The sequence below is a fragment of the Erpetoichthys calabaricus genome, chromosome 18, assembly GCF_900747795.2.
Source record: "Erpetoichthys calabaricus chromosome 18, fErpCal1.3, whole genome shotgun sequence".
Lineage (NCBI taxonomy): Eukaryota > Metazoa > Chordata > Cladistia > Polypteriformes > Polypteridae > Erpetoichthys > Erpetoichthys calabaricus.
In genome coordinates, this window is record NC_041411.2 from 86,153,598 (window position 1) to 86,168,013 (window position 14,416).

Consider the following 14,416-nt stretch of genomic DNA (forward strand, 5'->3'; position numbering starts at 1 on the left):
AGGCAGGGCCGGGCATTTGCTCAGCTAAATGCCATCTGAGATGCCCTGCTGCACAGTCTGCCATCTTGCTCAGCTGGCGCTGATGTCTAAATGATATGTGATTATCTTGGAGGAGTTGCCCACTTGGACACGACGCGCATCTGAAGGAACAAAAGAGCGAGTGCCTGCCTGCCCGCCCGTGCCCGCCCGCCTCCACACGCGCCCTCTCGACTCATCCGGCACACATTTGTCAAATGCCTCCACATGCGGCCCCTCGACGGAACGTCCCCTGGAGCATCAACGACGTCAAAGGCTGACGCTCTGGCAGGAGGGGGGCCACCGTATAGAAAATGGGGTCAAAATGCACACCTGCTGCTGCCCCTTGGCCCCCCCCCCCCCAATCGATCGGTGGTCCTCCTCCTTTGGTGTCCTTTAAACCTTCAAGAACCTTAAAGAGCCCCCCTAGCTGGAGGCTTAGTGCAGACTTGCCTTTGAAGGGGCACAGCGCCATGTGCTGCCCCCCATTGGTATTCTGTGGCCTCTGAGGCGTTGTCTGCCCTCTAGTGGCCTGGGAGGCACATTACAGGTTTACAGTAGTAACGGGTACACACTATGCCACCTGCCCACCCATCTCAGGCTTTGCATGGCACCCAGTTCTCATTGGGACCCCCGTCAAGCAGATCAAACTGAGGTTCCTCTCTCAAAGGCACGTGTGGAGCCCCCCCTGTGGTGGGTGTTTTTAGGCTGGTCAGTCTGGGCCCTGTGTAGTGCCAACCTGCCACAGCAAACACGTGATGGGATGGGGGTGGAGGGTGCAGGGCCGAGTTCTTCATTTGATGGGCACAGCAGTTGGTCACCCCCCAGTCCCACAGACAGAAGCCTCTAACCTCCACGAGGCAGACAAAGCGAGTGGCACAAACCCATGCCAAGGGCACACTGCTTCGCCTCCTGTTGCGTTACTCTGTACACTCTCAGAGCGGCCCACCGTCGGTAAGCTCAAGCTGAGGGGCTGCAGGACAACACACCTAAACACACATCAAGGCCCAAAGAGAACCTGAGGTGACTGTCAGGAGTGCCACCGGCGGGCCAAGAAGCCAAATGGGCACCATGTATTCCACCACTGCTGTTCATAAATCGACGCGGGTTGGCGTTTTGTGCTATGCCATCTAATGGCCGCCCTTGCTTTGCATGGTCAAGCTGGTGACATTAGCACACTAAACTTGGACCTGGCCTGATAAAGAGGGTTGTGCAGACTGGCATCGCTTGGGGACACAGTGGTGTCCATGTGGGCCTGTTGGGCACCCAGGAGCTCCTTTTCTGTGTTTTGCATTCTTTAAGGAAACTGAAAAGGCGCCACAAAATGCCATGGGTGTGGTGGCACTGCCACAAACCCCAACTTGGACATCATTTGTGGCAACCTAACCCACCGCTCCCTCCAAGGGGCACCAGAAGGACGAGATGAGCAGCAGTGCCCCACAAGCTCGTCCTTACGATTTCCCCTCCACCATGTAGCTGAGTGCCAGAGGTGCCAACTTCAATTTCAAACTCAATTCTACCTTAACAGATGGCGTGAACTTCAGACGTGCCAACGACGGCCTGCCAAGAACACGCGGTGAACAAATCGGACGACAACGCCCGACTATCGATTACTGAGGGGGAGCAGAAACCTCAGGGGGCACGCTTGGGAGGCGGGAGCCAGTTATGGCAGCGGGCAAACAAAGCCGTCAGTGTTGTACGGGGGTCGAGCCGCCACTGCCAGGCCTGGAATGAGCAGGTCAGCCAACACCCTGGGGTCCCGGCCCACCACTGGCGCTGTGCCACTTCTTCTTGCTCACATGTGGCTCTGTGACCTCGTGTTGCAATGTGCTGTGGGCAGTCCAGGGCCGGCTCGCCATTTTTGGGCGTCTGGAGTGGGACGTGTTGCCCATGAGCCCCCCCTTTGTCCTCCTCCACGTCATGTTGTGTTTGTCTTCCTCGTTTCTTCATCTTTCTCTCGTTTCACGCCGATTCTTCTGGGGTCAGCACAACGTCAAGCAGCAATCGGGGGCTTCCATCCTGGGAGCCGTCGTGGAGTCCAAGCTGGCAGCGAGTCCTGGGGGGGGGCAGTCCTGGGTCACTGGTCGGGGGGGCCACAGTGGACCCCTTCTTCCACCAGTCACTGATGGGGGTTTTCCGAGGGCTCATTTTAGGTGACGGGGGCTTTGGTCCAAACCATCAATCCAGAGGGTCTCCCGAGCACTGCAGCCTGCTCCAAACTTCTGGTACCCACGTGCTGAAGCGTAGCTCCTGGTCAGACCCCACAAGTGCCACTAAACCCGTGGGGGTCCCAGGTTCGCCTTCCTCCTGGAGCTGTAACTCCCCCAAATGACCCCCATCTCATCCGCTCCTCATTAAGAATTCCGTCTTGGACCAAACCGAGAAAAGTGCCCCGGAGCCGCGGTAGGTGAACACGTGAAGCCTGGCATCTCTCCGCGCTTGGCAAAGTCACACGGCCACCAGGGCCTACCCCACGCCGCTGGGTCCTTCTATGGGCGTCATGCCATACCTTGGGGGTCCCGCTGTGCAGACTGCACTCGTCATCATTCTGGGACGTCACTCGTCCATCAGACCAAGTGGCACCCCAAGTACGGGGGGAGAGCAGACATTCACTCAGATGCACTGAGCTGGCGGTCCCGCTAAGACCCTCTCTCTCCAGTTGTAAATTCATGAAATGCTGTCTGGCTGAACTGGCCACGGGGGCATCGCTCCCCCTTCCCAGCATGAAAACCCATCAAGAAATCAGGGAAGACCCCAACTGATCGCTAGAATTCGGATTCTGAGGGGCAGGCGCCTACTGTGGTCGCCGTGCAGCGGGACAAAGACAGAAACGTGGCAAGTCCCTTCCGCGGGTTCCCTGGCACTTTCTTCTTGGTTTGTTTTTCCGCTAAAGACCCCCAGACTGGGCCACTGCTCATGCTATGCACACGAATCCCACCCAGGGTGAACCCGGTCATCCAGAGGATTCCCCAGACCAGCCCACCTTCTTCCATTGCTCCATGGCCCACTGTTGATGGTGGGCACTCTTTGTGTGTTCGGACCCCCTTCTCAGCAGCTCCTGTTGCCGGCTGGTCCTTCTTTTATCCCCTGTCGGTGGGTACTGCCCACTGCACAAGGCCAGTCGTCCAGCCATCCCAGTTTGTCCCCCTCCAGAACTGGCTGTTCAGCTGCTGCCTAAAATACGTCACCCACCAGGTGCCACAGTGACGAGGGGTGTCATTCACGTCACCTGCCAGCGGTTTTACTGTTGGCGCCGATCGGAGTAAACAAACAAGAGAGGACGAGGGGGCTCAGGGGAAATGCAAGGATAATGAAATGCGCGGACCATCAGTCAGTGACTTGAAACGAAGTGACACTTCATAGCCTGAGACCCCGTGTGTTATTGAATGAGGCCATCGTGGTGGCCAAAGCAGAGAAATGGCGGACCCTGAGGCGGGCGCCGCTTCGCTTGATTCTTCCCGACACGGATACAAAACCGGAGGCGACATCCTGAGACAGGCGCCAACCCTGGGCCTCGTGTTTATTCATGAAGCCCTCCGCTGCGTGCCACATCGCAACGTGAATGCAGCCTGGCACCGGTGCTCACCCTGTGTGCCAACTGTGGAGGACCCAGGAGATGGCGAAAGGGACCACCTGACTCAGCGGGGTGCAAAGTCACAGCCTGGTCATCTCTGAAGAGGGAATGAGACGTGGCAGCCTCAGCCCGCGCCAGTCCGTCTGCTGCAATTGGCTACCCACAATGCCCCGCCAGGCACCTTGAATGAAGGCCAGCAGCAGACGTCAGCTGACCGGTTTGCCATTTTGCCTTCCAGGGCCCGTGAAGAACTTTCTGAGCCTTCTGTAACAGCTTGGCAAGGGCAAGGAGAGCCCCTTGTCCACATGGCATAGTCAGATGTGCCCAGGCAAGTTTGGGGTCTGCCGACCACGGAGTACGTGGGGATGAGGAGGAAGCGCAAATCCCACCAAACTGGTGCAGTGGGTTCAAGGCCTACTGGCAGACTAAGAGGAGCCGGGGGTCCACAGCAAGGCTGCCCGGGTGGTGTGGAGGTCTGTGCCCGACTTTCTCACTGCCTTTGGTAAATCAGCTGAGGCTTGCGCTGCTGGCACTTCAACAGCAGGGGGCAGAATGCCCTCTGCGGTGAGCGAGAAGGCGGTCAGAGTCGGAGTTGGCGTGGCCTTTGAGTGACAGAAGAAGCTGAAAGACACGACGACGCTAAAGTCACCTGAGGCCCGGCGGGTCCTTGTCACTCAGCCGCCAGTCACAAACTGCTCTCCCTCTTCACGGCTCCCACGTCACTTCGCCCCAACTGACCGCTTCCCTCTCAATGACCAGGGCCACCATCTACGCCCGTAACTGTGCTGGTCAGGATGGGCAACCACCACCGGTGCCAGTGGCTTACCCTGACAACCCGGGCACTCGTTACCTGTGATGTCAGTGCGTCGGTCGTCATCCACGATGTCCTTCAGCTGCTTCTCCGCTTCTCTCACCTCGGGCACATAAAAGTCATCCTGCCTGGCCAGCGGGCACACGTAATAGATGAGCTCCCCATGGTATATCTCAAGGAAGGGATGGGCACACAACTTCCGCTCCTTTAAAAAAAAAACACAAGCGTTAGGAAGATGGCGCCTCCCACGCGTCCCACCCACACGTTTCATTTGAACCAATTTTGCTCCAAAAGTGACAAAACAACCCCGAAAGGGGCATGAGAGTGACAAAGATGAGTGGCCCGGGCACCAATGAGGCACACACCAAGTCACCTGTGCCACTGTGGCATAGACTCTCAACTTTGAGCAAAAACAAAAAAGGAAGGAAGGAGCACAGGATGGCAGCGGCGGGTGGAAGGGGTGCCCCCTTAAGAAGGTCGAGGCCACAGATCGGCGTTTCATAAATTTAAATAACACAACGACGCCATGGGGGCAGCCAGTATGGCAGTGGCACCATCAGCTGGTCATCACCACACATATCACACACTGAGCCCCTGTCCCCAGCAAACTCAGCGGGCACCATGTGCCAACAGCGGGGAGCTGCACGGAGGTCAAATCTCAAGCAGACCAAAGATGGGAATCATAGTGGATGCTGAACCCCTGGCTGGCGCTGCCCATGTGGTGGGGTTACGCTGTAAAAGTGAGAAAATAAAAATGGTGACACGACATTGTGTGCCAACCACATAGAACATGAGACCACCTCTGCACCCCCAACCCCACATGCCATCGAGTCAGTTGATCTGAAGAGCAGCAGCCGGCAGCCACCTTGTTTTAGTGACAAAAGGGACAGTTTGGGACATGTCACATTGTAGTAAAAAGAGCAGCCGTGTATGTGTGAGCTGCCAACTGGGACCCCGACAGCATTAATACAAAGTGCACCTTGGCAGAGTCCCACCGCAGCCTAAGACCCCGCCACATCTCCACTGATGCCCGCACGCCTGCCAGAGATTTACACACACACACCCTGCCACGGGTCTATCGGAACATCAGCCCGTTGTGCCCACGTCGAGCTGGATCAGTTAAGGGGGCGGCCACCCCAGAGCTGAGTGGGGTGCCAGTCCACTGCCACGCATTGAGCCTTCACTTTCACTCACTGCCCACGAGTGGCCAACTGCTGCGCTGCTCTCATCTCCAAACACCCTTTGTGTGCCAGGCTCTCCAAGGGGGCACGTGCCCTGTAGTCACTTCTCATCCTTGAATGGCGCAGGACATCCCAACACAAGTCACCATACTGAAGTCAGAGTCATCCTTTGTCCCAGTGGAACAATTCTAGAGGCAAAGGGGCCAACAGGATGGCAAGATGACCCACCACAGGAAGAACTGGGGCACAGGGGGCTCTTAGGTGGCGCAGTCTCTCTGGTCCATCTGCTGGAGGGCAGCATAGGGTTGTCCCTTTAAGGGAATGGGCATGCAGGTGGCCTGAGAGATGGCACCGGCTCACCAGATGAGATCAGAGACAGCCCTGGCATTGTGCCTGGCAGCATAGGTACAGGTGTCCTTGACTGTGGGACAAAGGTGAAGGACCACCCAATAAGGTCCACACCCAAGTCAGGGCAGGGAGGACAGCAGCGGGTGACAGTTCATGGGCAGTGGGGAAAGATGGGCACCATGAGAGAGAGGCGGGTGGCCTGGTGGGCATTAGGGAGAAAGGGGTTCAAAGCAAGCCGGTCATTTTACTTTGGACTTTCTGTGTAGCCCGCCTTTCAACCCCCTTGGCCTAACTAAGATGGCATCCAGTTTGGAGAATCAAACCTGCCACGTGCCAGTCCATCCTGGGAGGGTGTGGAGCAGAGTTACCTGAGCACGGGCGCCACCAGGGTGACAGAGGAGGGCACTGTGGTCCTGCTGACGGCTCCGGTGGGAGAGCCAATAGACTGGGGGGGCATTCCACTCTGCTTAACAGACGAAACCCAGCTGACAGAATCTGTTGGCAGGAGAGATGCCCAGCGGACATGAGAGGACCATGTGAGCCCAAAGAGCATGGCATTGGTAGCTCATGGGCATGTTGTTCAATGAGACCATCCAACAAGGCTCGGGGTGCCCATTCCATGAGGTTTGGTGGTCTGCAGAACGATGTCCTAAAAAATCAAACCTTGACTTTGGTGCCCCTTGGCCAGACATGGGTTCAAGCCCTGATCTGGCTCTGTGTCCAACTGGCGACGCCAACCTGATCTCACAGTAAGGGAGAATGGATTTCACCAGTGCATTGTCCAGTGCCAGTGTGTGTGCAAACACAATCCCCTGAGTCATGGCAAAGAGTGGCGAAGAACAGGGCTGGCACCGCTGCCAGGCAGACGCTTTGACGGCTTCATCAAGTGAGATAATAAGAGGAGCAGCGGCTCTAATGAGCCCCTGAAAAGGCAAAGGACAGATTGGCACATAAAAGTGCCCGGCTGTGGCACCCTGGGACTTCACATGTCAGAGTGGCATCAGAAAGCAACAAACTGCAGCGCTACTGCACGGACATCTGGCAGAGCTCAAAGAAAAACGGCAGCAGCAGTGTGCCCTTCACTAAAGCCCACTTGGACCAGGCTGGGGCTCAGCGTGGGCACACAAGACCCAGTCACAGGACCAGTGAGGCGTGTGCCCCTGGCACTGAAGTATAGTGCCTTTCTCTGGGGCTCCTCAGGCTCAAAGTGACCGATGGGCTGGCACACCCCCGCTGGATCCAGTGGCTTCAGAGGGACGGATTGTGACATTTTAGTGGGTGAAAGGGTGGAGTGGTAGTGCCAGGGGGAGCCTCAGCCAGCTTGTGAACTGACCGATGGCACGTGACAACATCTGCGTCACCAAGGCACACGCCAGAATGCGCTCACTTTGACACGTCCAGCCACTAATGAGGCCAGGTGCCCGGCGGCCCCCCCGGCGGCCCCCCGGCTCAGACTTCGTTTCACACCTTCCGAGGTGTTCAATTCTGAGATTTCCCTTCGGGTGCCACTTGGAAAACTAATTTGGGTCCCTGAGAAAAGCAGACTGACAGCTGGGCTCAGGTGTCTGAGCGACGGGCATAAGTGGCCCATTAGGAGGAGGGTGTCACGGGACCACCCCCCATAGAGGATCACACAACCACCTTTGAGGTGCTGTATGCCAGTCAGTGCCACCTGGGCTCTCCAGATACTAAACGCCCAGTCTGGTTGTCACATTCTGCACTTTGGCACAGAGGGCCACACAGCACATTAAAATGAGCTTCTCTGGGCAACGGTGCGCACCCTGCAAAGGCTGGGCAGCTGTCGGTTTCAGAGAAAGACATGAAGAGTCCGAGGGCGGTCACGCGAACCATTCCCGAGTGGCATCGGGTACGAGAGACAGGAGCCCCCCAGAAGGGTCTTCACCATATTCAGGTTCAAACTTGCCTGCATGAAGGCAACTAATGTAAGTGGATGGAGGCCCTTTGTGTGATTAGCATGTGGAGATGAGCAAAGGCAGCGGGCCATCAGTGGGCACAGCAGACCCACCTCTACACTTGAACTCAAAGCAGCATTTGGGTCAACAAAGTGAGCCCACCTTGGTCATTTACACTTGGCAGCAAATCTCTACAGAAGAGGCGGGCAGAGGGAGCTGCATGGCGCGACAGTGTTGGCACGTCCACAAATAGAGCACAAGTCCCACAATGCCCAGGCAGCAGGCTGCCCTCCAGGGTGGCCAAATTAATTAAAACTTGAGAACAAATCAAACTTGCGCAGATGTCTGCTCAGGAAAGCAACGGCGTGGCAGGCCAACCGCCAGGGCGCCTAACTGGCACAGCTCCCCCCTTGCCAAGTCGAGCCACCTGAGCCTTTGTCACCTTTGTCGACCAGTGCACAATGGCAGAGTTTGTCTTTGTAGCATTTGTGTTCTTTTTAGCATTTTGCTTGACTGGCAAGGTCGGTCCACCCTGGGATGTCACAGCTGTGGGCACAAGGCCAGCGTCGCAGCATGTGAGCACCACCGGAGGACAGACAGAGCCCATGGAGAGGCTGAAGACTTCTCACTTCAGATGCCGCCATCTCTGCCACTTTTGCCCGTGGATTCATTTTCTTATTCTTGGGTCCTGTGCCCTTTAGCAGATGGTTCCTTTTGCATCTGTCACTTAGGGGGATGAAGCAGACCCTTGCAGACTCGCCCACGTGCCACCTGCTGAAGCTGTGGAGTCCTCCATTTATGCCCACTTTAGCGCCATCCTCCTTGAGCTGCCACCTGCTGAAGCGTGGAGTCCTCCATTTATGCCCACTTTAGCCCATCCTCCTTGTTGTTACCGCCTGCCCTTAATATCCGTGGGCTCTCTCTGCCAGTCGTGCCTTACAGAGTGGCATGTCACACTACAGATCTGTGGATGGGCTCTTCCAGCTGGGACTCTAGTGCCAGGGTGCCATGCTGCAAACACTTCCAACTCTGTCGGCACATCTGGCCGGAATGGGCCTGACAGTAAGACGCCCCTCAGATGGATGCCCAATGAGAGCCACCAGGACACAACAAAAGATGAAGAGAGGAGGATGGAGATGGGGCCCAAAGTGAGGGGGAGGGTACAAGTGGGCACATGGCAGTGCCAAATGACCTCCACTTAGTGCAGCGGTGGCCGCAATGGGAGCAGGCACTATGCCCATCACCTGGATTTTGGAGGATGAATTCTGGCAAGTTACAAGCACTGTGGGCAGCACAACAGCCCCCCGCAGACCCCTGTACTGGGCACCACTTCAACCCTCAGCATGCAACAAGCCACCGACACCTCGCACCAGTCACAAGTGGTCTTCACGTCCCGCCATCTTGGCTGTCGCTGCACCACTGGCCACACTGGGTGGTCCAGCAGGCGACACAAAGGGCCAGCGCTGCTCATTCCAGGGCTCTGCCAAGCGCCACGCCATCTCCACCCTCCAGGAAAGCCCCCGGGGCAGCACCAGTCTGCCCTTTGCGTGCCACATCTAACGCCAGACTGTCTGCTACCAAACTGATGCCCCTGTGGCGTCTCGACACGTCACCCGCACACTTTACTGGGCGGACTGTGACCCCCATGGTCGCCTGAACCGTTGTGTGAATACGAAACAGACGAGGGTGTGTGCCCACCACGGGCGACGAGCACAGCACTCGATGAGAAGCAAAGACACGACACTCACAACGCACACCTGGAACCAAGCGGGACTGTCAACAAGGTGACGCAGTGGGCACAGATGCCACCTCACAAGTCGAAACCAGAAGACAGAGTGGCACCAGGCCCTTCCCCACAGTCGCCCGTAGTGGCACACTGCAATGGCTGCCATTCAGCTGCCTTCTTTTTTAAGTAACTTTGTGCCCTTGACTGGTGGCATTGACCAAAGCAATGGGCACAACTGCTCCCTGACTGAGCCGACAGCCAGGACTCAAAATGGGTGGCACAGCAGCACCCCATCACATGGCACACTGACTTCCCCTATGCATCGTAAAATTCTTCCCGCTTCCTGACTCGGACTGGCACAGATGCTTGTGCTGTCAAGCTGCCAGCGGGCTCCAGCCGTGCCAAGCGAGGTTTACTCGAAATGCCGCCCACCCTCCTTAACGCACTGCCTTGCCTCTCCGTCTGCATGGCATTTCCCAGTCCGCTTCAGTGGCCTTCGCCCTGCTGAGTCCACCGTCACTCGAGTGTGCCATCTGTGACTTGCTGGACTGATTCCACAAACGCTATCGATGCCCGGCCTCTTCCAGAATAGTTCACTTCACTGGGACAGCCGTGGGGTGGCATTGGGAGGGTCCACCTCTGTGGGTGACAGTAAGCCCACCTTTTTATGATGTAGGCCTCCTTGGCATGAGTGGGATTTGATGACCATCTGCACGTCCGGTCAGGGTGTGGTGCCCTAACAGGCCCATCTCGAGCGGGCAAAGCAAACTCGACGCCTGTGCTGACCGCGGCGCACGTCGGTAGCCGATAACCAGATGAGTGACGGCTGGTGACAAACCGCCGCAGTGCATTGTGGTCTGACAAGCCGAGACTTGAGCCTTTTTAATTGTTTTACTCTAATTGGCACCTGAAAATGTGCAAATTGCAAATCGTAAATTTAGGACGGGCGATTTTAGCCAAAGGTCCCCTCGCCCAGACAAGTTCGGACCATGGCACTCGTGTCCAACTCTCAGGCGCAGTTATTCTGGATGCGTCGGCTCGGTGACAACCCACCAACAGAAAGTACGTCACGACTGGCAGGCAGGAGGGGGCTGGAACTGCTATGATGGGCCACAGAGCAATGCAAAAATCCACCAAAAATGCCCAGCCAATCAGCACTCGGTCCACTGTGGCTCTCTATTTACTGTGCCCATCAATGCCCCCTACTGTCTGTCGTACCTGCCTTCACCCTCCATTGCTTTCCATAGCCTTTCACTCGTGTCCATTCAGATTGTTGTGCCACCCACCGCTTAACCCCTGGCTAGGCACTGATCCTGGAGGAGGGAGTGCCAGGCTCAATGCAGGCTTACGCTCTCCGTAAGAAGCTGGAGCTGCAGAACCCGGGCTTTGAGCTGAAGTTTGTCCACCTTGATCAGCCCCTACGGGTGCCAACCTGATGTCTTAAGGAGCCACTTGATTTATGAGTCGCTATGGTGGCATCACCAGCACCAGGGAGACATCTCCTGACATGGAGCGCTGGCATGAGGACCTGCTCACCTTATATATGGACAGTCAAGGGGTTATCATGTGCCACTCAGATGGCACAGGGGTGATGTTAACTGGACAAGCCAGGTAGGCATAAGATGGCCAGTAAAACAGAACCTGATGACGTTCACTTGGAGCCACGTGGCACTCGACATGATGCCACCGCAATTGAGGGCTTTAACTGGAACTTAAAAGCCAAGCTTTGGCACTAAAACTGGGTTGGGTGGTAAGTTCTGGAGGGAGAGAGGGTGGCACCATGGCGTAGCACTTGAAAAACCAAAGGATGAAGCTGAAGTGCCCATGGGCGTGCCGTGCCAGTCTATGCACATGCAAACAGCAGAAGGACATGGGGACTCCACAGAGTGTGGCTGTGACCACCTGCCACTTGAGGTGGCATTTCCTACACTGCACAAGACTGGCTTGGCGACGTGGCAATTCAATTTGCTTGGCGAGGCTTCAGGACCGTCATGTTGATCTGGCTGTCTTCGTGTAAGCAAGACGGTGCCCTGAACTCTGAGTGCCCGCTGCGGATTGCTGCCCGTCACTTGGCCCCCTACCCAGGGATTTCGCAGATGTTAACTGGAGGGGCGCTGATGGCAGCACAAGTAGTACGATTCTGACGCCGATGACACGCAATCCAGAAGCCCTCTGCCGGCCAGAGCGGGTAAACCAACTGCAGGCCAAGTCAACATTCGAGGAAAGACGAGAAAAATCATCTGCTTGGCAACGGCAGATGTGAAGCCGCTTCAGTTGGCACATTGTCTCTCAGTGGCGTTCGATACAATTTACACCTCGGCGCCGCCTCTCAAACACTTCCCAGCCTGCCTTGTCCCCGACTCGCTCTCGTCACACACGGCGCACACACACGGCGGCCACACGACAGACGTGGCCCTCCGCTCGCCCAGTGAACGAGCCCCTCGACTCGGTGCCATCTTGTTCTGGCGGGCTGGTCTGGGCCCAATCTCGTCAATGGTGGTCCACAGCCCCCCGGGCTCCTGGGGACCGCAAAGCCATTATGGCAGAGTTTAAAGTTTATAACGGGATGGGGGTCCCCAAGGAAGTGCCTCTCAGTGGGTCCGGCAGTGTAGCGGCAGCGCGGCTCCCAAGGAGGGCTGGTGGCCCCAGACCAGCCTGGCACGCCGTTCGGGGTCAGTGGGGCCCGTGTGCCAGCTGGAGGCTTACTGGCAGAGTCCCACTGCCTCCTCACCATTCTACTTCCTATTCAAATGTAACATTTACCGCTTAGAAACGTCTCACAAGCCATATTCTTACACTTCGACAGCCAAGTGCCAGGCGCGCATCAATACGAGACCCCCGAGCGATTCGCCATCGATTTCAAGTGTTGAGAGAAATTCTGATGAGTTAAAGCGGAGATGCGGGGCGGCACATGGGACCACCAACCTGCCAAACCCCGTGCCGGCCGCCTCTCTCCCTGTGCCCCTCTACGCCATCTCGTGAAACACAAGTCCACCATCGGCTCTGTCTGGCTGTCCTCAGGGCACGACGGCGGGGACTGCCAACCGAGGCCCACCAGAACTCAACTCCCCCCCTGCCTGGGACCGGCTGGGCGGTCACCAACTTCGAGACGACCACGGCCCGCTCTGAACTCCCCAGGTCAGCACCCACTTCATCTTCATGGGCTGCACATGCGAGGGACCATCCTGTGACACGAAATGCCACCCCAGTCCTGTGAAGAGCCTGGCTACGTAAGGGGACGACAGGGACACCCGTGTAAGGTACGGAGTGGATATAACAAGGGCCACCGAGACCCCGAGGGCCGAAACGGAACGGGCGCGGCGAAGGCAGCTGAAACCACAAAACAGAGCACCACCTGAGGTCACACCCTCTACTGCGGTGATGCCATCCGGGGGGGGGTGCCACACCTCACAGCACGCCCTGCTCACCTCCCACAATTGGCCCGCTGCACACCCGAGGCGGGGGGCTCTTCTGTCGTGCGTGCCGAGGACCGGGCCAGTTGAACACTCGTCGGACCTCCAAACCCAAAACCTAACTGCCAGGGGGGCACAACCGCGACCTCAGATGGCTCCCCTCTAATGGCCCCGAGGGTCTACAGGAGACCCATATCCAGGATACGGTATGTGTGCCCCCTGTGGGTTAAAGGTGCTGCCAACTACCACACGTGACAACGGGCCCACTCTCTGCTCATGTGACAACGACTTGACGCGAGACCCCGACTAAGTGGCAGTCAACGTCACAGTCAGAGGCACTGCAAGACCCCCTAAGGGGGCTCTCTCTGTCACAAACCCAGCAAGGGGCACCTCAACAGGCTTTCAAACTTATGTTCTGGGACCCCAAAGATGGAGCTAATCAGGGGGTCCAGCACCCCATGGTCTCCTCGAGTAGTGAATCACACTTGCATTTGGGTGCCAACAGGAGTACAAGCTGGCACAGACCAGAAGGCTTGCCATCCATTCCGCTACCTATTGTATGCCGACGCCCTCCGCCAGGCACATCCTCAAGGCACCAGAAGTGACAAGAGGAAGCCCCCGTGTCCGCATTGGCACCTCGCATATTCATAATTCATGCCATGAATCAAAACGCTGTACAAACAGCGCCGGGCGCGCGCATCCGCGGGGTTAATAAGGTTTGTGGCAGACGCTCTGCTGCTCCAATGCAATATTGATAAGCTCGGCTTTTATTATTCATGGACCCTCCAAGAGCGGGCCGAACACACCGACGGGGGGGCTCAAGGTCACGAGACGGTCCAAGGTTGCCCGGGCACGCCTGGGCGGCCATTAACCCTGCCGCGTCGGGAGGGACCACTCAGTAATGAGAAAGCAAAGGACGCGGCCTGAGGGTCTCTGCTCCGCTTCGGGCCCCTGGCTGTCCCAGCAGGCCTCATTAGCCGAGGGAGAGGGTGAACGTGACGGCCCGGCCAATTAGCAGGCAGCCCGCGACTGGAGGGGCCTGGGCAGAAGGAAAGGTCACGGCGTAGGCACAGATTTGCCGAAGCGTGTTTGTTAATGCCGCCGACCTTAACGCCCTTTGCTGTGTCCACAGCTCTAATGCTACGGCGCGGCTCGGTAAATACACACGGACGGGTGATTGGCAGGCACAGCGAGCGTGCCCACCGCGCCACGGCTAGGATACACACGGACTGACTGGAGACTCGGGCTCAAGAGCAGCGCAACTTCAGATTCCTTCAAGGTGCCAAGTACTTGGGGGGTCTAAGGATGCCCGGTTTGTCCACCGCCTTTTGCCAGCGTGAAGCATTGCGGTGCCACCCATCACTCTGTCGGCTGTGACTCTCTTATTTTATTGGGTGGCGTGGCAGTGGCCCAACTGCACATCCGCCGTTTCACT

At 57.2% G+C, this 14,416-nt stretch overlaps 1 protein-coding gene across 2 annotated transcripts in view; it reads right to left on the bottom strand.

Annotated features, from left to right (window-relative positions):
- The window catches only part of LOC114669049 (testis-expressed protein 264 homolog), a 28,300-nt gene that overhangs the window by 1,196 nt on the left and 12,688 nt on the right, over window positions 1-14,416 (bottom strand). The window contains exon 3 of one of the 2 annotated variants that reach the window (XM_051921104.1): window positions 4,416-4,605. In XM_051921104.1, coding sequence (XP_051777064.1) covers window positions 4,416-4,605 — 190 coding nt within the window. The remainder of the gene's footprint in view (window positions 1-4,415; window positions 4,606-14,416) is intronic. The other variant, XM_028825159.2, reaches the window with a different exon arrangement.